At 41.3% G+C, this 24,113-nt stretch overlaps 3 protein-coding genes across 3 annotated transcripts in view; 2 read left to right on the top strand and 1 right to left on the bottom strand.

Moving 5' to 3' along the window:
- The window catches only part of LOC126830957 (zinc finger protein 816), a 402,542-nt gene that overhangs the window by 7,213 nt on the left and 371,216 nt on the right, over nucleotides 1–24,113 (top strand). The window lies entirely within an intron of this gene.
- On the top strand, nucleotides 1,561–5,674 carry LOC126830971 (zinc finger protein 595). Its single transcript, XM_050561572.2, has 2 exons — nucleotides 1,561–1,728; nucleotides 2,655–5,674. Exon 2 carries the CDS (start codon nucleotides 2,689–2,691, stop codon nucleotides 4,513–4,515), a length of 1,827 nt encoding a protein of 608 aa, XP_050417529.2. The 5' UTR covers nucleotides 1,561–1,728; nucleotides 2,655–2,688; the 3' UTR covers nucleotides 4,516–5,674.
- LOC126830579 (mucin-1-like) lies at nucleotides 14,614–20,302 on the bottom strand. Its single transcript, XM_050560979.2, has 2 exons — nucleotides 20,292–20,302; nucleotides 14,614–17,905 (listed from the first exon to the last, which is right to left on the bottom strand). The coding sequence occupies exons 1-2, from the start codon at nucleotides 20,300–20,302 to the stop codon at nucleotides 14,614–14,616; spliced, it is 3,303 nt and encodes a 1,100-aa protein (XP_050416936.2).

Below are 24,113 nucleotides of genomic sequence, written 5' to 3'. Positions count from 1 at the left end.
GGTTTAGCTACCTCGCACTCATTATATAGCCAGCTCTAGCGGTTAACTACTTCAGGGGGTTTGGATGGCGGAATGGTTAGCACGTGAGTGCTGCGCTGTATCATACGGTCTGTCATTGAGTCAACTGGCGGGGTTTCGATTCCCCATTTGTACGTGACAAGGAGTAGGGTCGCCTGTCCAACCTCGTGGGTTTTCCTCGGGTCCTCCGGTTTCCTCCCACTGCTAAAGACCCCTACGCGCAAGCGAATTATTGAAATAAAATTGAACCATGTGTTAGTCCCTAAATGACCTAGTTTTTGTTGAGTGGACGTTAAACCCCATTTCTCTCTCTCTCCTTATATAGCCAACTATAGGGTTTAACTACCTCCCACTCGTTATATCAATCTGTTTCACAGAGAATTACGAGTCTTCTCTAATATCTCTGTAAAAGACGACTGCCTTTAACACGTGTTGTCACAGCACGCGGCGTCAATCATTGGCTGAATGGCGCGTGCATTGTATACTTAAGTCATTTTAATACCCATTTACACTAAATAGGAAATAATTTTTACCTACAAATACGTCAAACGTCTTTATTTATTTTTTGAATACATCAAAAAAATGTTTTAGAATTTAATTTGTCGGTGGAAAAAAGTTAATATTTGAGACTCATTAAGTTGCATTGATGTCATCTTTATCAGTGATTTTAGCGGCCTAGCGAATATTCACTGCTGATCAATGTGTCGTTATATAGCCAGCTATAGGCTTTAGTTACCTCTCACTCATTATATAGCTAGCTATAGGATTTAGCTAACCCCCACACCTTATATAGCCAGCTATAGAGTCTAGTTGATGTCATCTTTATCAGTGATTTTAGCGGCCTAGCGAATATTCACTGCTGATCAATGTGTCGTAATATAGCCAGCTATAGGCTTTAGTTACCTCTCACTCATTATATAGCTAGCTATAGGATTTAGCTAACCCCCACACCTTATATAGCCAGCTATAGAGTCTAGTTGAGAATTTCAAAAGAATAAAACAATCCCATAACGGTAGACCTTTACAGCCTGTTAGTCTAATCAAGAAAAGGGTGGTTGGATGGTTGCAGGTTGAGTGGTCTAAGCTTTAGATCATTGAGTCAAGTTGCATGGTTTCGATCGCACACTTGTACATGACAAGAAGTAGGGTCGACTGTGTAACCACATGGGTAATCCTCCGGTCCCCAAGAGCGGGTCTAATGGTATTTTTCATTCACATTGGGGTCTAATATTAGTTTCCATTGGGAATTCTGAAAATGGACATCTGTTTACCATCTAATTCTTCACCCCTAATCATTTTAATAATATTCACATAAAATTGCCGCAACATAAATATTCAAACTCTTTTCATCAATTCCAAACTCGTGAATGATTACTGACAGGATTAGACGGTAAAGTAATTACTGGACCGACTCCAAATTATGTCGAACAATTTATTGGATTTACCTCCCTTTAACTAAAAATTTGTCCACAAGAGCAACTTGATTCATTGAAATGCTCCGTACACAGAAATACAGTAAGTCTGGTTAACCGTACCCTAAAGCAGACAGGAAGTTGGTTCTATTTTTTGACAGGCGATGAAATATTGTTAATTTTGCATCAAATATCGAGTATTTATGGATATTGCATGGAATGCATAGTTCCCCATTGCAATTCGGCTACATGGGCACAGCAATAACTTCAATTTGATGAATAAGGAGTCGATTCTAAGGTGAAATTCTCTAAATGTCTGTCTGGTAAATGTTATAGTCTCGATCAACAAGGACACTTATTTTCAATTTTAGGTTTAACATGTAAAGGTCCATTCCTGTTTTTGACATGACAAAGCCTAATTCATCCATAACCAGAATTTGCCCCAAATGTCTGTCAGCTCATTGATTTCAAATTAAGTAATGGCCATTTTCATATTTGTTCATAATTATCCATTTGTTCCTATTGGAACGGTCCTTGAATGGAAGTTAAGTCCTGTGCATGAGTCTGACCGTTCCTATCCGATGCCGTGGTGGTCCATCCATTTCAACTCTTGAGTGACTCAGATGTTTGACGTAATAGCGTCATAAAAATCCACGTCAGTATGTTAAATATTGGTACACATTTAATTATATTTTAAAGTCATCTCATTAAAAAACAACTCTGAAGATACACCATACAATACATATATGAAATGATTTAGATAGAATATCATTTTCATAAATAGTAATTTCATGCCACAAATTAGTATAGAATCACAAGTTTCTCTAATATTTCAAGAAGAAACAGTACAATTTTAATCTGTCAAACAAGAAGATAACAAATTCGTCTGCTTATAAGGGAAGTAACTCCCTTGTTAAATATTTGTTCTGCTTGGAACCATTTAATGAAATTGAAAAAGTTTATTTAGTCTTTGTATATGACAGATGTGAAACGGAGTAGTATACTAATTTTTGGATATGGCAGCCATTTTGGTCAGAGATCTATTCTCGAAATAGGAAGTAGATGAATATCTGTGTGAAGAATGGATGTATGCCTGTCTTTTGCCTGGATTTAAAGTCCTTTAATGTTTATAATTTAATACATGAGCTTATTTTTCTACCCTGTTAGTAGGGTAAAGTAATTCATCAAACTTAAATTAATACTTTTTCTTTCTTTTATATTTAGTTTCAGTCGACAAAGGAAAATAAATTGAGACAGTATGAATAATCATCATTCAAATATGAGTTCTGAGGATTTTGAGTTTTACACCAAATCACCATCCCTAACAACAGACTCAGTTCATCCTCCACCTTTACCAGGATTACCTCCCTTTGGAAAAACTTGCACAAGTGTAGAAATATCACCAGATATATCCCAACCATCGCTCATATCTGAGAATGGCATAAAGAAAATTATGGAAATTTGTGAAAATCATGTGATAGGTCAGACACGATCTGTTCAAGAAATCGTCAATATTTGTTCAAAAATGGCCGGCTATGAATATTACTGTAACCAAATCGTGGCGTTTTGTAACCAGATTTTCTCTGAGACACTAACCTCTAGTCACACAATAATTAACTTGTGTAAATCATTTACACATTTAGATCTAACTGTAACTGTAAAAGATTCTGTCTCAAAAAATGACTTGGTTCTCCGTAATATCAAGGAAGAAGCACCTTCGACATCAGAAGAAAAATTGGACAGTGTTGTGGAACAGGAAGGTAACAATTCAGAAATAGCTGAGCCTTTTGGATCGTTAGAAACATCTGTCACAGATTTTTTAGATTCTGAAAAGACATTTACGAGTTCTAATTCTAAGAAAAAGCCACGAAAATCTCACCCCGTGAAATTACAGACGGTAGAACAGGAGACGTCTGCTGAAGAACTAAGTGACCAAGAATCGGAATCAGAACATTACAGCAGTGATCCGGACTGGACGACCGATCTCAGTTCAACTGCCAGCCCAGAAAAGAAATCCCCAAAACGATTAAGCTCGACCAAGAAAACAAATAAAAATGTTTGTGATCCGATAGTTCTGTCTATAAAGAAATCCTCAATTCCAAAGAAAAAATCTGACAAACCGGTGTACAATTGTTCATTCTGTTCCAAGAAATTCAGATTAAAACACAACATGCTTCGACATAAATTACTTCACGAGAAACAAGATTTTCCTCGTAAAAAGACAGAAAAGAAAGAATATAAATGTGAACTCTGTGGTCTCGTTTGTCCGTATAATGCAGCGTTTTTACGTCACATGCGTTCACACACGGGGGAGAAGCCTTTCGTGTGTGAAGTGTGTGGAAGCGCCTACGCCGATAACCAGAGTCTGAAAAATCACCAGTTGACTCATTCTGATAATAAACCGGTTGCTTGTGAACTTTGTTCGTACAGATGTCGAAGTAAAAAACAATTAAAGCATCACATGATCGTTCATTCTAACGAGAAGAAATATCAGTGTGATGAATGTGGCAAACAATTCGCACGTAATGACGATCTAAAACGACATAAACTAGGCCACTCTGGCGTTAAAAACTATGCTTGCGAACAATGTGGCAAGCGCTTTGCTCGAAATAATCATCTGAAAGAACATCGAGCAATTCACAACGACGAGATGCCGTATTCATGTGAGATTTGCGGAAAGCAGTCGCGACAAGCGTATAATATTGTTGTACATATGAGAACACACACTGGGCACAAACCGTTTGCATGTGAAAAGTGCGGGAAAAAGTTTGCCCATAATGTATCACTACGGCAACATCGGAACACCTGCCCAGGTAGTGATATGTTGTCAGGACAACAACAAACAAAAGTTGATTTACCAAGGCAACATACTGGGTCCAGATTACAAGGAAAAATGGACATGTTGACTGGTCAATCAAGAAATATAGACATCATGACTGGACAACCAAGTAAAATAGTGAGATTGCCTGCTGGACAGCAAGAGGATAAATTAGACTTGTTGTCAGGACAACCAGGAAGAGGAGATGGACCATCGTCTACATTTAACCCTTTAAATTATTTATATGGAAATATTCCTTCTTTATAAACTTTATTAATATTTGTTTGTTGTATATTAGGATGTTACATTGTAAATGTATACCCCTAAAAATTACATGTAATTTAAATATCTAAAACTAAACTTCGATTCACTGATTTTTAATTTTTTACACTTAACAATTGTTACTATATATATTTTTGTTATGATAAAGTATGATTTTAATGGATAAAGGCCTCACCAATTTCAGTTTTCAGTTCTTCAGGATCAATTAATAACATTTACTTGCTCTTTTCTAAATTCTTGGCATCAATTTTTAAATTTTAAGAAAAAAAATCCAACAAACATCTCTCACAGTTTGTCAGTGGCTAGTTATGAAGATCTCAAAGAAACTAAAAATTGAATTGGATTGACCTATAATAAGTTATGTATTCCCCCTATACTTGTGATCCCTTGTTGTTAAATATTATATGTAAAAGGTATTTATATTTCTATTACTGTCAGGTTTCTTGTAGGCCTATATACAAGACTGGACCCAAAGCACCTGTCACAGACTTCGTCAGACACAAATAATTTGTGCAATAATTTGTGCCTGACAAAGGCTGTGACGGGTGCCTTATATCCAGGCTTTTCTTTGTACATGTATAAGGAACTCTTTTCCTAAATGTAATATACTCCATTCCCAAGTTGTATGGTAAAAAGAACTTTTTAAAATGAAAATATAAAATTTTATCCATTAAAGATGGGTTCCCAGAAAAGTATTTATCGGGTGGTTATTTCCAATAAAAGTATGGCAATTTTGGTATATATGCAGGGCTGTCGGTAATTTTTCACAGTTGATTAGCAGCACTGCTAATCAAAAAGTCCAATTTTGCCAAATTTGATTAGCAGTTTTTCAGTTTCAACGTAAAACACCTAAATAACAAGATATTACTTTAATTCATAACAAATATGATTAGATTCCATTCTGACTATTCTTTAAATTCTTAGATTTTTTAGCACTGCCACAAGTACTTGTGACAGTTTGTGAATGTGATGTAGACATTTAGTTAGGTCTTATGTCTGAAGCCAATTCTTGACAGTGACTTCCGAAGCTCCACTCAATTTAATTGTTATTTTTTGTCACGTTAGAAATCTTCGTTAGAAAACAATTTGTCTGCTTTTTATCGTGTATTAGTTTACTATTTTTGTTCAATCGGGCGCACCTCGATTAACTAGACACACGCATTATAAACAATAATATTTTACGGGAATTTTTACTTTGATTTATCATTTTAAAATACGTTAACATGTATTTTTTTTTTTATATTTTATTTACAATGCGTGGGGGATACACTGGATTTATTTCTTTCAAAATGAATATGATATAATTACTTGATGTCTCGCAATGTGAGTGGTACTACTTGATTCCCTATTTCCGGTTTAATAGTCCCTATTCATAGAGTTATGTCCCTGTGTTATATAGTATTGTGTCTGGGTAGTTCGAGAAGAAAATGTCACACGGAGAATTCAGTTTTGTTTATAAAATTTTATTCAACATTTTATACACGTTGAAAGTGTTGAGTAAGCCTTCTAGTCTTCAAAATGTGGATTATTCTTGTGTCAATATCAAAATTGACAGGCATATTAATGATTCGCAGTTACTGCGAATGAAAAACGTTAGATTTTAATTTTTGGTTAGCAACGGACAACATATGTATCGCAAATTGCGCTGCGATACTGGTTGTCGGCAGCCCTGTATATATGGAAAGGAGAGATATCCAATCTTACTAGAAAAATAATGGATTCCCCGAAAAACACTCATGGAGCGTATACAGGACAAAAATGTAAGGGTTCCCCTAATCAACAGCCCGACGATTAAGAATTTCTGCATGCGTAATGTCAAAGGTCACACGCGAACATTGAGCGCTTGATGTACAAGTTGATAAACTTTATGAAGAGTTAGACGTACAACACTTTCTGAGATAAAAATGACAGAAAAAGACGCGGGTAGTGGATAATCCGAGAATTTAATTAGGATTCGATATTTGTAATAAATAGTAAGCGATTAAAGACAACATCGTCTTATGTATGCAATGAATTCTCCTCTGATTTCCAAGACGTGACGTAAACATGACCTGGTTTGATCGAGTTTTAATAGCAGGGCATTCCTTCGCAATTACAATGTTTGAGAAGGATTTGAAGCATAATTATGACAAATTAATTAGTTTGAATATGTTTTTAGTCCATATATACCATTAAATCACCCAGTTTGTACGCGGGAACCCATCTTGAAGCTGTCTGTTATTGAAAATATCAAATGCAAAATTATTAAATTGTATGTCAATTACGTTAAAACAATATTCCATTTGCGCAGTTATAAATAAATACTTATTTATTATGTTTAAAATATTTGATCTAGGTTTAATTGTAATTAATGAGTATAAAATATATGGTGTTGATTTAAGTAATGAGTATGTGATATCTGATCTAATTTATGTTTAATTAATGAGTATAAAATAGGTGATCTAGGTTTAATTAAGAAGTATGAAATATGTGATCTAGGTTTAATTAATAAGTATAAAAAATGTGATCTAGGTTTAATTAATGAGTATCAAATATGTGATCTAGTTTTAATTAATGATCATAGAATACTATGTCTTGATCTACATGTGTACCGGTAGGTTTAATTAATGAGTATAAAATATCTGATCTTGGTTTAATTCATAAGTATAGAATACTGATCTAGGTTTAATTAACGAGTATAAAATATATGGTGTTGATTTAAGTAATGAGTATAAAATATCTGATCTGGGTTTAGTTAATGAGTATAAAATATCTGATATTGGTTTAATTAAGGAGTATGAAATATTTGATCTAGGTTTAATTAGGGAGCAGTAGCCACGATGGCTCAGTGGGTACGACGTTGGCTGAATAACCTGGAGAGGTCACATGTTCGATCCCTGCATTGGCCAAGAAAGTTCATTGGGATTTTCCTGCGTGGTTCCTCCTTGTCAGTGGTGCAGGACTGAGGGTCTGGCAAGGGACAACATATAGTCGTTTGGATGGGATGAAAACTGATATAGGAATAGGCTGAAGCATTGCTGTCTGGGCTATTTATCACTCCCTCATAGTATAGTGTATGCCCCTCTTCATAAGTTGGTGCAGAACAGTAGGATGTTAAACACCATTGCATTTCATTTTAATTAGGGAGTATTAATTAAACCCAGATCCGATATTAATTAATGAGTATGATGTGATCTAGGTTTAATTAAAGAGCAGGAATATAGCTTTGAAGAGCATCACATGGTATTTATCACATTTTGTACAAGAGCTCTTCAGATACCATGGTTGTTATTTTACTTGTTTTGTTTATATATTTTGAATTTATTTACTGTTGTGGGTGTGGCAATATTCATCATAGTTATCATTTCTAATAGACTAGTGATTAACCTCTACTTCTTTTGGTGGAAGTTAAACTTAAAAATATATTTCGTCGGGGAGCCGCTGTGACTCAGTGTGTAAGACACTGGTTCACTGGTTCAATCATGGCGCTGACCGAGAAGGTTTTAAATGGGTTGTAGTTTTCATTTTGAGTGAAGCCTTTATCCGTATAGGTCATGGACTGTACATTGCAGTGGACGCTTCCACTTGGCTCCAAATCCATTCATTTGATTTGATATACATGTATATCCGTTTGTTGTTTATTACTTGCAATGTCTGTGTATTTTGTCGGTCTTGTCTGAAGCAGGCTTGTCCGTGGGTTTGTCTTTATGTGTGGTGCAATCTTCCTGTACTTACTATTAGACAGGACACATTTCTGTGAAATACCGTACAATTACTGTTTATTACTGGGCAGGGTTGGGGCGTGGTTTCTCTAGTCTTAATCTATTACAAAATATATTTAAAACATTTAAAATGATATATTTAACATTATATTACATATATTTAATATGACCCTGTTATACATGTATCACATAGTTTGTAGTATTATTTATTTTATCAATTTATTTATTTCTTAACCACATGAACTAGTAGTTACGATATATTAGTACATATATTAAATATAAACAAGCCCTATGGCCACATGGACTGGTAGTTACGATATTAGTACATATATTAAATATAAACAAGCCCTATGGCTACATGGACTGGTAGTTACGATATTAGTACATATATTAAATATAAACAAGCCCTATGGCCACATGGACTGGTACTTACGATATTAGTACATATATTAAATATAAACAAGCCCTATGGCCACATGGACTGGTAGTTACGATATATTAGTACATATATTAAATGTAAACAAGCCCTATGGCCACATGGACTGGTAGTTAGGATATTAGTACATATATTAAATATAAACAAGCCCTATGGCCACATGGACTGGTAGTTACGATATTAGTACATATATTAAATATAAACAAGCCCTATGGCCACATGGACTGGTAGTTACGATATTAGTACATATATTAAATATAAACAAGCCCTATGGCCACATGGACTGGTAGTTACGATATTAGTACATATATATATAAAGAAACCCTATCGCCATATGGACTGGTAGTTCCGATATTAGTACATTTATTATATATACACAAAGAAAAAAGTTAAGCACCCTATGTATTTTTTACAATGACATTTTTCATCTTCAATTGCAATGTTGAATTATGTTTCTGACTCTGTACCTTCATACTTATTCTGACTCCATCTTGGAATTATTTTCAATATCATGATAAAAATCTCAAAACTGTAAAAACTCTATATGTTTCTCCGAGATTGTGAAAAATACACATATGGTGCTGAACTTTTTTTCTTTGTGTATATAAAGTAGCCCTATGGCCACATGGACTGGTAGTTACGATATAATTATATATAAAGAAACTCTATCGCCAGGATGGAAGCGCAGCGGCTCGGTGAGTAAGGCGTTGGTTCGCTAATCTTGAGGTCCCATGGTCGAGAAAGTTAATCTGGATTTTCAGATGTTGTTCTCCCTTGCCAGAGGTGCTGGGCGGAGGGCCTGGCAAAGGACAGTATATATTTGTTTGAATGGGACGAAAAATCAAGGTCCCGTGTACACATTGGCATACATGTAAAAGAAGCCTTGACAGTTGGAATTAGATAATAAGCGTAGACCGTATGGCCGCTGTCCAGACCAATTTTCCCTCATTGCACACTGTATGGCATATGTCCATCTTCATTAAAGGAATCTGAGCAGAAGAGTAGGACGTTAAACCCAATTGCATTTTCTATCACTTCTTTCAAAATTTTAAACTGTTATTATGATAGCCTCGGTTGTACGTGACAAGGAGTAGGGTCGCCTGTCCAACTTCGTGGGTTTTCACCGGATCCTCCGGTTTCCTCCCACTGCTAAAGACCCCTACGCGCAAGCGAATTATGAAAATAAAATTGAACCATATGTTAGTCCCGAAATGACCTGGTTTGTGTGGAGTGGACGTTAAACCCCATTTCTCTCTCTTTCTCTCTCTCTCTCTCTCTCTCTCTATTATGATAAAGCCAGCTTTATGGTTAAATTTTCATTTGGCAGAGGCCATTTTTCCTTTCCTAACTATTTATTCAGTAAATATTTAAAGGGGCGTTATATTTAAGATTAGATAACGATCTGACAGTTATCGCTATAATAGTTAGAAAATAGATAATGAAAAGGGAATATGTTGAAAATTTCAGTCAATTTACCGGTTCTTCACTCTGAGCCGAGTTATCACCAATAAAATTACAGTGTAGACTGCATTGTTATTGCTACCGTTGTTATGATAATAAACAATGTCTCGATTATCCATTTTTCTGTTAAATCGTATTGAAATCTATTTAAAATCTAGACTACCCAATGGCATCAGGAGTTGATTATGGTCTAATTAATAGTTTATAGAACATTTCAGGCCTAAAGAAAACCTGGCACTGGGCAGATTTAGCTCTTTCATTATGCCTGTATAAAGACACAACATTTCAAGGCAGTCGTAGTGGGTAAGTTAGTAAGATGCTCGCTCGCTAACCAGACGGTCTCATGTTCGCTCCCGTTATTTGTTCCCCAGGACAGTCTCTAGTGGTTAGGATGGGATGAAATAAAATGAATGAAATGAGGTTTAACGTCCTACTGTTCAGCTCCGAACTGGGCTAATGGAGACGGGCATACGCTATGAGCTATGAGGGAAATTTTGCCTGAACAGTGGCACTACTCTTATATCGAATTCCAACTGTCAAGGGATCTTTTACATGCACCCCAATGTGTACACAGGGACCTCGGTTTTTCATCCCATCGAAACAACTAGACAGCTGTTCTTGTCAAGCCCTCCGTCCTGCATCACTGACAATGGGGAAGCACACCAGAAAATCTGGATGAACTTTTTCGGCCAATGCAGGGATCGACGACCCGACCTCCAGGCTAGCAAGCCAGCATCTTACCCACTTAGCCACCATGATCCCTGAGTCAATATTGGGGGATATTCAAGATGTCAGTTTTGGCGGGAAAATTCAAATTTTACACAAGGATCAAGTTTGGTGTTAAAATATTCACGTATGTTTTCGAGGTAGCTGAATCCATTTTTGTACATATTTTGGTGATTAAGTAATTCCCCTGTGTCAATATAGGAGAAATTCCAATTAGGGATTTAGATTTCCGATTGGAGATTAATGATTCTCCTACCTTAGACCTAATACAACGACATTCATCCAGCTCACTGCGGTAGCGGCGTATGGGTATGTCCACTTGGGCCACTCCCAGGTCACTGCGGAGGCTGGTCGCGCCTTTTGAAGCACGTCCGTGGCGAATTTATTTCACAGAATGCTTCAAATGTTGAGACACAGATGGATACAGTATCGTCTGTTTATCAGATATGCAGTGAACAATTTGATAATGAACAGCCCGCCGTTATTGCACAATGTTGTAACGTTATTGAAGTGGAGGGGCCTGTATCAAGGTCTAGACGGTCTGCGGTACCAAAATTCACTTTTGCGGACTGTTGTCTTTTACATGGTCTTTAGGAATGACTAGCACTCTGTTACAACAGTAAACAGTAGAACTCGCAACACCTATTTTTTTGGACATGCCAAGACAGGACAAATGATGACTGGACATTATAAATCTAGTTGTATTTAACAAATCAACATAAGCAAAAAATCTCATTGCAGAGGCGCGCTGGACAGGTAGTCAATCGCCTGCCCCCCCATAAATGCAAAAACAAAAGAAATTGAAAATGGTTGATAATGCTCGATGAGATTTCCGACCAAAGTATAGGGGAGGAAGCGGGGGTGGCTATGTGCCCTCTCTTCCGAAAATGTGCCCTCGAATTTCGACAAGAGTTACCTTAAATACTCAAGGAGAGGCCCACCCTAATGAAAACACAGGGGCGGATCCAGGAATTTTTGCAGGAGTGGTTTTGCCAGGTTCACAGCCGGATTAGTATTTCCATAATATTCAGAATTAACTAATTTGTCTTAATTCTATTTATTTATCTAAATGAATTTAGGAAAATTTCAACATGGGCAACGGGAAAGTTTTTGTCGGTTAGCATACTCAGGGCCAATACGTCACCACGAAATTGACATTTAAACTGTCACCAGTAACTCCCTTGGTTTGGCTTAAAGTGTATCTTGACCATCTTCTTGTTCTTGTGGTTGTCAATCTACTTTCAATTCTACCCCCCCCCCCCCCCGTTAACCATCTGCTCATTAGGGAACTTAATCGAACGAATCTTGGCAGGTACCCTTTGTCAGGAATACAAGTCCCTTTGGATGCTTGTTTTTCTTTACTCACAGGTCGTTTAGTTCTTGACTGCAGCTATGTTCATTTTCAGATCCTTAGAACTTATTCATAGTCCCTTAACCAAGTGTCAATGTATGGTATGTCATGATTCACATAAACGTCAAATCCCTATACTGCCCCCCCCCCCTTCCTAAAGTGCCCTAACTTTGGTCTGCCTACCCTCATTCGGAGGACCTAGCAAGCCTTTGGCTCATTGTCAAACTTAGGCATGATTCTACACCAAGTTTTACTCTGTCCTTAATTCTCTGCCATTAAAATTGGTATCGCAATCGGCTCATTATTGTCGGCCTCCAAAACCCGTTATTTTTTCGTCATTCAAATGGTTCACTGCATATCTGACAAACAGACAATACTGTTTCCGTCTGTGTCTCCGCATTTGAATCATTTTGTGAAATAAATTCGTCAGGTGCTTCAATAGGTTTGACCATCTTGGCTCAACTTTCGAGATTGGTTAATCGAAATCGCAAACGCCCACTAGTGGGCTGAGAATGGCGTGCACGTAAAAGACCCCTTGACAGTTGGAATTCGATCTAAGAGTAGGCCATAGTGCCGCTCTCCGGGCAAATATTTAATCATAGCACACTGTATGGCGTATGCCCGTCTTTATTAGCCCAGTTGGAGCAGACCAGTAAGACGTTAAACCCCATTTCATTTCATTTTTTCCACTCCATGTATAGACGCTGCACTGCTGTTATTGACACTCGCGGTGGACACACCGCATACTGATGTATAGACTGTGTACAGATTCTAAACGTTCTCGTAATGTCTTGGAATTGTGAAGAATTAATCACTAGCTCAAAATTGCTTTGATCCATATAGTAAGTCGTTTTCTAGAATGATTTGATTAAAAGTGCCTCTCTGATTTTGAAATCGTACTGACGTGTTTTTCTTGTTTAGTACATAATTATATGGCTATTAATGTAACTTACAAATAAACACTGTTTTTTTTTGGGGGGGGGGGGGTAGTCAGAAGTTACAGTGCAGATATTGTTGGCCCCAGCTGAACTATTTCCTAAATGTTTTATGGCAGAGCCTCGTTTAACATGGTCACTAGAAGGCGCCGGCGTCGCGCACTGACCAAACTGTGCCGCCTACTGAGCCCAAAAGTTGAAGACTGGGCGGCAACATACGTACATACGTTGTGAAAATCGCTGACAAGGTTTTTTCCATGTGCCAAGCATGCATGAGGGCTGTTAATCTGTCATGTCCCTGGCTGGCCGAACCAGTCAGCAGCCGGCGCAGCGAGGTTCCCGTGGCCTCACTTTGGAACGAGTGTCCTGTCAGTTTCATGTCTGGTATCCGATCAATAGTGAAAATGAAAGCAGAAGTTTGGAAAAAATTTTATTTCGATATTTCTATCGTATTTTTATCGTATTTACATAGTTTTTACCTCTTATGTGACCTCGCTAGGCAGTATGGCTGATGGTAACGGTCCACCGGACAAAGTAGGTTTACAAAATCGTCTTTCTGATTGTTTTATGGGTATATTTCTGTCGGCGGGTCAGCCGCAGCAGTGTTTTGATCTCGATTCTACAGAATCAATCCATGGGTTAACAAGATGCCAAAACTAATATGTGTATCAAATCCTCGAAACTATTTTTTAAGTGCTCAGAAATCGAGTCTAAGGGAGTCAATTTTCAAAATTTTCTGGGCGAGGGCCCCCCAGACCCCCCGCGCGAACTCACACCTGTGGTGTTCGCGCGGCTCGCACCTACGGTGCTCGTGGGTGGGGCTTCGCCCGACATTGCCGCGCACGACCAAATCCTTTGACGAGGCTCTGTTTTATGTATAGGAGAAAACATCTCAAATTGCCCATATCTCGATTATTTCTTGACGGATCATGTTTGGATTCCCATAGAGTTTTTCTGAAAGCTTAATCAATGCTTTCCAAATAGTCCTCTCCATTTTGTTAATTTATATTGATAGACTAAAAATGACTGAGAGACCCATGTTCCTTAACATTTTGAATTGTTTATAGCGATATGCAACCACCATTTTGAATCCAATTTTCGTAAACTATTCAGGAGATACGAGAGCCCACTCTATCTATTAATGCCCTCCACGACGTCCCCATCCCTCGGTATCCCACTGGTCTCATTGCGCACCACTCTACTAACCCCTGGTTTAATTCATGGGGGGAAACACGTATTCAAATTATCTGCCCTTGATAACTGTGCCATTTTTTCGACCAATCAAAAAAATAAAATAGATGTTTTAGGACATCTTTTTTTGCAACCTTTCTCATAATCGAGCGAACATCCGCAATAGTGTTTTTTTAAAAATGTGAATTTCGTTTAATTACATGTTCTCTTATTTAATACATGTTAATATAAGCAAGGATTGTTTGCAGTATTGAATATTTATGAAATGCTGCTAATGTTGTCCTAGTCATCGTCACTCTTGTTGCCACCGTTGCTATCATTGTTTTCGTTGCTATCGCCACTATCGTCGCTCTTGTTGCTATCGTCCACACTCCCGTTGCTATTGTTGTCGTTGCTATCGTCGTTATTGCCACTATCGCTGCTCCCGTTGCTATCGTTGTCATTGTTGCTATCGCCAATATCGTCGCTCTCGTTGCTATCGCCACTCCCGTTGCTATCACCACTATCGCCGCTCCCGTTGCTATCGCCACTCTCACCGCCCCCGTTGCTATCACCACTATCGCTGCTCCCGTTGCTATCGCCACTATCGTCGCCCCCATTGCTATCGCCACTATCGTCGCTCCCATTGCTATCGCCACTATCGCCGCTCCCGTTGCTATCACCACTATCGTCATTCCCGTTGCTATCGCCGCTCCCGTTGCTATCGCCACTATCGCCGCTCCCATTGCTATCGCCACTATCGCTGCTCCCGTTGCTATCGCCACTATCGCTGCTCCCGTTGCTATCGCCACTATCGTCACTCCCACTGCTATCGCCACTATCGTCGCTCCCATTGCTATCGCCACTCCCGTTGCTATCACCACTCCCGTTGCTATCGCCACTATCGTCATTCCCGTTGCTATCGCCACTATCGCCGCTCCCGTTGCTATCGCCACTATCGCCGCTCCCGTTGCTATCGCCACTATCGCCGCTCCCGTTACTATCGTCACTATCACCGCCCCCGTTGCTATCGCCACTATCGCCACTATCGCCGCTCCCGTTGCTATCACCACTCCCGTTGCTATCGCCACTATCGTCATTCCCGTTGCTATCGCCACTATCGCCGCTCCCATGGCTATCGCCACTATCACCGCCCCCGTTGCTATCGCCACTATCGCCGCTCCCGTTGCTATCGCCACTCTCACCGCCCCCGTTGCTATCGCCACTATCGTCGCTCCCATTGCTATCGCCACTATCGTCACCCCCGTTGCTATCGCCGCTCCCGCTGCTATCGCCGCTCCCGTTGCTATCACCACTCCCGTTGCTATCGCCACTATCGTCATTCCCGTCGCTCCCGTTGCTATCGCCACTCTCACCGCCCCCGTTGCTATCGCCACTATCGCTGCTCCCGTTGCTATCGCCACTATCGTCGCTCCCATTGCTATCGCCACTATTGTCGCTCCCGTTGCTATCGCCGCTCCCGTTGCTATCGCCACTATCGTCGCTCCCATTGCTATCGCCACTATCGTCGCTCCCGTTGCTATCACCGCTCCCGCTGCTATCGCCGCTCCCGTTGCTATCACCACTCCCGTTGGTATCGCCACTATCGTCATTCCCGTTGCTATCGCCACTATCGCCGCTGCCGTTGCTATCGCCACTCTCACCGCCCCCGTTGCTATCGCCACTATCGCTGCTCCCGTTGCTATCGCCACTATCGTCGCCCCCATTGCTATCGCCACTATCGTCGCTCCCGTTGCTATCGCCACTATCGTCGCCCCCATTGCTATCGCCACTGTCGCTGCTTCCGTAGCTAACGCCACTATCGTCGCTCCCATTGCTATCGCCACTATCGTCGCTCTCGTTGCTATCACCATTATCGCCGCTCCCGTTGCTATCGTCACTATCGCCGCCCCCGTTGCTATCGCCACTAACCCCGCTCCCGCTGCTATCGTTGTCCCCGTCTTCAGCTGCAGTTGTGCCCGGTGCTACAGTTGTCGCGGGTGCTGCAGTTGTGTCGGGTGCTGCAGTTGTCATGGGTGCCGCAGTTGTGCCGGTTGCTACAGTTGTGTCGGGTGCTGCAGTTGTGCCGGGTTCTACAGTTGTCGTGGGTGCTGCAGTTGTGCCGGGTGACGCGGTTGTGACGGGTGCTGCAGTCGTGCCGGGTGCCACAGTTGTCGCTGTTGCTGCAGTTGTGCCGGTTGCGACAGTTGTCGCGGGTGCTGCAGTTGTGTCGGGTGCTGCAGTTGTCATGGGTGCCGCAGTTGTGCCGGTTGCTACAGTTGTGTCGGGTGCTACAGTTGTGCCGGGTGCTACAGTTGTCGCGGGTGCTACAGTTGTCGCGGGTGCTGCAGTTGTCGCGGGTGCTACAGTTGTCGCGGGTGCTGCAGTTGTCGCGGGGGCTACAGTTGTCGGGGGTGCTGCAGTTGTCGCGGGTGCTGCAGTTGTGTCGGGTGCTGCAGTTGTCATGGGTGCCGCAGTTGTGCCGGTTGCTACAGTTGTGTCGGGTGCCACAGTTGTGCCGGGTGCTGCAGTTGTCGCGGGTGCTGCAGTTGTGTCGGGTGCTGCAGTTGTCATGGGTGCCGCAGTTGTGCCGGTTGCTACAGTTGTGTCGGGTGCTGCAGTTGTGCCGGGTTCTACAGTTGTCGTGGGTGCTGCAGTTGTGCCGGGCGCTGCAGTTGTGCCGGGTGACGCGGTTGTGACGGGTGCTGCAGTCGTGCCGGGTGCCACAGTTGTGCCGGGTGCTGCAGTTGTCGCGGGTGCTGCAGTTGTGTCGGGTGCTGCAGTTGTCATGGGTGCCGCAGTTGTGACGGGTGCTGCAGTCGTGCCGGGTGCCACAGTTGTGCCGGGTGCTGCAGTTGTCGCGGGTGCTGCAGTTGTGCCGGGTGCCACAGTTGTCGCTGTTGCTGCAGTTGTGCCGGTTGCGACAGTTGTCGCGGGTGCTGCAGTTGTGTCGGGTGCTGCAGTTGTCATGGGTGCCGCAGTTGTGCCGGTTGCTACAGTTGTGTCGGGTGCTGCAGTTGTGCCGGGTTCTACAGTTGTCGTGGGTGCTGCAGTTGTGCCGGGCGCTGCAGTTGTGCCGGGTGACGCGGTTGTGACGGGTGCTGCAGTCGTGCCGGGTGCCACAGTTGTGCCGGGTGCTGCAGTTGTCGCGGGTGCTGCAGTTGTGTCGGGTGCTGCAGTTGTCATGGGTGCCGCAGTTGTGCCGGTTGCTACAGTTGTGTCGGGTGCTGCAGTTGTGCCGGGTTCTACAGTTGTCGTGGGTGCTGCAGTTGTGCCGGGCGCTGCAGTTGTGCCGGGTGACGCGGTTGTGACGGGTGCTGCAGTCGTGCCGGGTGCCACAGTTGTGCCGGGTGCTGCAGTTGTCGCGGGTGCTGCAGTTGTGTCGGGTGCTGCAGTTGTCATGGGTGCCGCAGTTGTGCCGGTTGCTACAGTTGTGTCGGGTGCTGCAGTTGTGCCGGGTTCTACAGTTGTCGTGGGTGCTGCAGTTGTGCCGGGCGCTGCAGTTGTGCCGGGTGACGCGGTTGTGACGGGTGCTGCAGTCGTGCCGGGTGCCACAGTTGTGCCGGGTGCTGCAGTTGTAGAAGTTGCTTCGGGGCTGAAAGAAACAATGTTTAGTACAAGTCTTTAATCCATTTCGGTGGCAAATTATTTCAGGAATTTGGCACCACTAGTTAGAGTACTAACAAATGTCATGTTTTGTATTAAAGATGTATTATGTAAGTTTTTAGATAAAGAACTGATAGATCTTGATATAATAGCTAAAATATCTTGAAAATATCAGTCAAATTACTTCTTTCTGAGCTTCATTATGGTCGTTCGGGGAATAACGGAGTTTCGGTTGTCTTTGCTACCATTGTTATGATAGTAAACAAAGTATCGAATATCCATTTTTTAATTAAATCTTTAACCGCCAGTCTTGTTTAAATAGGTTGAAAATCTCGAGTTGGTTATGAACTTGGCAAGTTAATAAATGTTTTAAGGCTTAGAGAGAGACCTGCAATGGGCACCTTTAACCGCCAATCTTATTTAAATAGGTTGAAAATCTCAAGTATCCGATGGTATCGGGAGTTAGCTATGAACTTGGCAAGTTAATAAATGTTTTAAGGCTTAAAGAAAGACCCGCAATGGGCACCTTTAGCTCTTGTATAATGCATCTTTACTAATACGAATACAACTCCTCCATCACAAGAATTTAATAATTTCTCCACTACTGAACCTGGTTAACAAATGAGTCTTGACCAGCTTGGCACATTGACCTTAACCCAACAAAATAAAAATTCAAGATTTTCAAAATATGATCAAATAAAAACATTTCGTTTCAGGAAAATTGATCTACGTTCAAGATCACAGTTTCATGAACTCGATAGTAAGGCTATAGACGGGCGCGGTTTTGGTTTCAACTTGGCAGTTTCGCAACTGACAACATACTGAATTATAGGACCATTCGTTAACAAGATAGCATTATGTATGGATTCCATGTGAAGGCTTGTCATGATTGTCCAGGACAGGTGGCCTGGCAAGGGACAGCGTATCGTCATTGGAATGTGAAAACCGAGGTCCCCGTACACACTGGTTAAAGATCCTTTGACAATTGAAATTCGATATAAGAGTAGGCCTTAGTCCCGCTGTCCGGCAACATTTCCCTCATGGCACACTGTATGGTGTACGCCTGTCTTATTAGCACAGTCGAAGCAGAACAGTCGGACGCTAAACCCCATTTCTGTTTTGCCATTATTCCAATATTATAGCACTTCAAGAAAGCAAATTCAGAGAGGTTGGAAATGCCCTTAAATAGATCCTAGAGAGAAGCATGTAAATTTTAATTACTAGTTTCAATAAAATACAATAATATTTCAAAGAATATTATTAGGGAAACGGTGATCGGCTCAATCGATATATTGTATTATTGCCGCATTTTTAATGGTCAAAATATTACTGTCAATAGAATTTAGGCTACATATTGGGATATATTGATTTATTGAAATTATTGCCAAGCCCTATGTGAAACCTATCTTCGAAATTTCGATCTTTACTTTTTCCCCAAAAATCAGTTTACTTACTTGTCGACACAGCGGGCAACACCACCAGTTTTGGTGCAGGTTTGATTCTCTCTGCAGACGTTGCCGTTGCATTTACACACACCCCAATCACATGTTAGAGGTGCACAACAATCAACGTTTCTACACGGATCTAGAATATAATTTTTAAAAAAAACGTAAGAGAATTGGTGGATGAAGAACTGCTGTAAGTCGGCCTGTGAAGAACTAGTGTAAATTGTCCGATCAAGAATTTTCGGAACCGATTAATGTGGCTGATTTCTATTTAATTTTAAAAACAAAGTTTATTTCAAATGCTTTCACATAATCAAATTGTCTCCCTTTCTCACATTTCTCCAGAAGTGATATCGCCAACAAAAACGGCAAGTACAGGCTATACGGTGGTGGCAATTCATATTTTAACGGAATCCCATGTCTGTTGAACCGAGGCAAACTCGGTTTTCTAGCCATATCCATGCCCTTGTGTAGAGTAGTCCCAATAAACTGACCAGGTCTTGAATTTGATATGACAGAACAGCTGTGATATTTGAGAAACCATGCAGATACCCACAAGGGCCTCCGGCGTAGGGTGGGTTGGGTGGCCGAATGGTTAAATCATAAGGTCTGTCATTGAGTCAACTGGCCTGGTTTCGATTCCCCGGTTGTACGTGACAAGGAGTAGTGTCGCTTGTCCAACCTCGTGGGTTTTCTCCGAGTCCTCCGGTTTCCTTCCACTGCTAAAGACCCCTACGTGCAAGCTAATTATTGAAATAAATTTGAACCATATGTTAGTTCCGAAATGACCTGGTTTGTGTCGAGTGGACGTTAAACCCCATTTCTCTCTCTCTCCTCCGACGTAGGGTAGGCAGATCAAACTTAGGGCACTTTAGGTGGTGCCGAGCAATGTTTGGCTCTGTGGCACATGCTAGGATCGACTTGGCGTACATCTCAGCCATGGCATACCCATGTTCCTGAAGCAACGACTGCGATCTAGCCGTTGCTAAATTGGTTTGAAATTCCCAAACTTTTAAGTACGTTATCTCCCTTGACCACAGACATGTGATACAAACAAATTAGAGGAATAGATTCGCTTACAGCCGTTGAAAACTTTTTTAAGTTAAGTTAACCTTACTAGCATAATGGAAGAACGAAAAAAAAATGAAATAAAATAAAACGAAGTAGGGTTTATACTGTTCTGAACCGGCTGGGCTAAAGAAGACGGGGAATGGACTAAGATGTGAAATAGGCCATAGAATAGAATAATATTAGCCAAAAAGCGGAATGTTCCAACAAACTTGACATTGAACGAACTTTGAACTGTGCATCTCGATTATCACAGCTAGACATTTCAGCTGGAAACTGCGCGACCTAGTATTCTCGATAATATTTTCTACCGATGAATCTGAGAGGTCCCCATCTGGGCCAATAAGTGACGACAAATGTAGGGTATTACGCTAAGGGCTTGATAATATGTGCGAGGTTAAAAAGCCTTCTGTTGAAGATGTGGCATACCATACTTTGGCACTTGGTTGATGGATTACTACTCAATCTTTTTGAGAAATTGGACCAAAAATGGGTACAAACTGGGAACTTTGAAAAATGGAAACCGAAATCAGAGAAAATTGAATACCAGCCACTATCAGTCGATCATCAGCAGCACTGACCGGCTTCCTGACCCACTATGGCTGGGAGCCAACGAGCAGCAAGGAGTTATTAATGGTGCATGTATGTACATTCAGCGCGATTGGATTGTAGTATCGCTGGTTCTGGCTGGAACAAAAGAAGGGCAGCAAAAAACCGAGGGCACAATTTTGTCATTGGGGCAATGAGAATATGATGACATTAATGCGGGAATTCGAGGGCACCCACCCAGGACGCCTCTAGAACCACGCTGTTTAGGACGAAAAAACAGAATCATATCTTACCACAGCATCTGTCGCAAATACCATATTCTCTTACCCTACGACAGTTCAAGTTCTGCTGCAAAGGTCTGAAGTTCCAGAATAGGGGTAAGGGATACCGCGCTGGTCTGTTGGCTCTTCTGTAACGTCCATACCTGTGCCTGCCACCCCAGCGAGCCTCGACAGCAATCAAAACTACAGCAACCAAGAGAACAGACGTTAACAAGAAGCGCATATTGGTAAATCTTTCACCTTTTAAGTATAGAGAAATCAGAAAGGTAGTTGATTAATTCAGAAACACCTCTGTCTATTATACTAATTTACGAGTAGACAGGTGTTTATACTGTAAACATTTTATGTAAAAAAAATAAAATTACTGTGAAATCAATCAGATTTTCTTGTTATAAAACAATAAAATATTTATTGGCATATCTACCTGTTAATTAAACCTATATCAGCCGTAGTTTAACACACTGTCACTGACCTCATCTCTTTTCTTACACATCGAAACGAATAATAAGGTTCTTTGTTTAACTAGTCGGTGCGGTTTCCCCATGTCAGTGGTGCAAGACGGAGGAGCTTTTTGTGCCATTTGCGACTATTGAGCGTGATCAGTGTGTGTATGTGTGGGGTGGAGGTCTGTGTGACGGTGGTAAGGGGTGACGGGTGGTGGGTGTTTTCGCCCCCCTCCCCCGCACCCCGATCGGCACCTTAAAAATGTGATGTTTTAAGTAATATAGTCAATATGGCAATATAAATAATGGCAAAGTATTTTGTCGAAAAAAAAATGTTTGTTTAGAGCAATGTCATCCGAACTATAGTGTAGAACTTAGAAGATCCTCTGAATCACATACGAGCTACCACTGATAACTTACGCATTTGACTACAATTACACGTCGACGCTATAGTATGAAAGCTATTTACGAGATATCGTTGGTCTTTGGATACAGGCAATTGACCCCACCGTACACAGGGCCATCTGAACGCCAATCTGATTAAAACACAGATCCTATTTCGTTTCTTTTTTTATAGTTCAAAATTTCTTCACAACACTAGGATCTGGAAGACTTGTTATAGAACAGGAGTTCTAGTCGATGTGAGGAATTAGCCAATGAAACGGTCTGTCACGGCGAGTTCTTGGCTTACTCTGCACGAAACTGTGGGTAAACCCCAAGAAACGTCAACGCTGATTGATTAATCAACGTCAGACGTCATAGGGTCAAAAGCCGCGCTATGACCCCTGACGCGACCTCCTAGTACAACTGGTCAGATCTTCATGTAGTGGAGACCATCGAAAGTATAAAAAAACCCAAAACGAAACGAAATATAGATCTGTATTTTAATCAGATTGTCTGAAAGCCTTATCAGGCAAGGTAGGGGCCCGGGGAAGGGGGCACGAGTATAATAAGGGCTCCATGATAATCTATATATGTTGTGACCTGCTGATTCTGTTGAAAGTACCAATACAATAAATAGAATTATAATTTTATTCATGTGAGTGGTTGTGCAGGTAGTTGCCCCAGGGAAAAGCAGTGCACTATATAGTGCTGTTAATAGCTGGACCTGATCTAACACGATTTGCAAGAACTGGAAGCATTAAAAAGGTATTGGTTTTAAACCATATTAGAGACGTCATTTACATATTTACATTGGCAAACGAGCCCGATGAGTTTTGGGAGGGTAGAGGGGCGGGGAAGGGGGGTGGGATGAAATGACCGACGATAAATTCCATTGGAGTCGTCCGCCAGCGAAGTCCAATTTAAAATTAGCCGTGAGTAAACAGCAACTTTTGGAGGAAGGGATATAAATGAAATGCCGAAAAAAGTCCCGATTAGAGTACACGGCATCATGGCCTACGAAGCCGGTATCCCTCGGGCGCCGAAGATGCAAAACGCTAGGTCGGAATGTATGAGAGGCTCCTCGAGACAAATTTGAACATCAGCCTACCACAAACGCGTTTTCCTGGGTTTTTTTCCAGCCCTTAGTACAGCAACTTAAAAGTGTTCTAATATAGCCTTCACATCACCGGTGAGAGTATAAAACAGGTACACGGGTATTGAACATTATATAGGGAAAGTACACCCATTAGTCATAAAAAATATCAAAAAAGGAAAATCGCCTTTTGAGGGCCTTTTCGATGGTGAGCCAATAACTATTTTCTTAAATTTTTACAAAACTAGCACATAAAACACGCTCGATCTTTTTGATATTTTTGATGTCGAATGGGTGCATTTTCCCTATATAAGGCACATCTCCGGTAAGTTGTCAGCAGGGTATATAAAAAAAAGTACACGGGTATTGAACATTATATAGGGAAACCGAAATCCCACCCGTTAACCATCTAAACCAGGCCCGCAAGTACCTTTTTCTCCAGGTTATTGCGCGCAAGTAACTATTCAGTTCGATACAGTGACGTAACTGGAAGAGACCTGGGCCCCATTTCACGAAATCTTAACTAAAGATAAAATTTCATGAAACAGGCCCCATTTTTTAACATAGAGGTGAGACTTCTAGAAGTAAAACGTAGACTTTCAGAAGAAAAAAACCCTGATATGCTCTATACTGATCCCTGGGTAAAGACCCCCCGCCCCCCAGTTGCGAGGGTCGCGATTAGTTAACTTCACTGAGCAGTCGATCTTAAATATTGTATCTATGACTGATTGGCTAATTAAAACAGAGTTTTTCTAACATTCTATTATTATGTACATCTTATATGGGGAGGTGGTAACTGCTCTGCCAATTTTCAATAATAATTGCAGGAAAACCGCAACACACACACACAAACCAGAAGACAAATCTGCCGAAAAGAACATCACAAACACATTACCCTATAATCATTAATTAAAAGGGACAATATACCACCATG

Source organism: Patella vulgata, chromosome 8 (assembly GCF_932274485.2).
Source record: "Patella vulgata chromosome 8, xgPatVulg1.2, whole genome shotgun sequence".
Classification (NCBI taxonomy): domain Eukaryota; kingdom Metazoa; phylum Mollusca; class Gastropoda; family Patellidae; genus Patella; species Patella vulgata.
The sequence above is the reverse complement of the archived record's forward strand: the minus strand, read 5'-3'. Positions and strand labels throughout refer to the sequence as shown.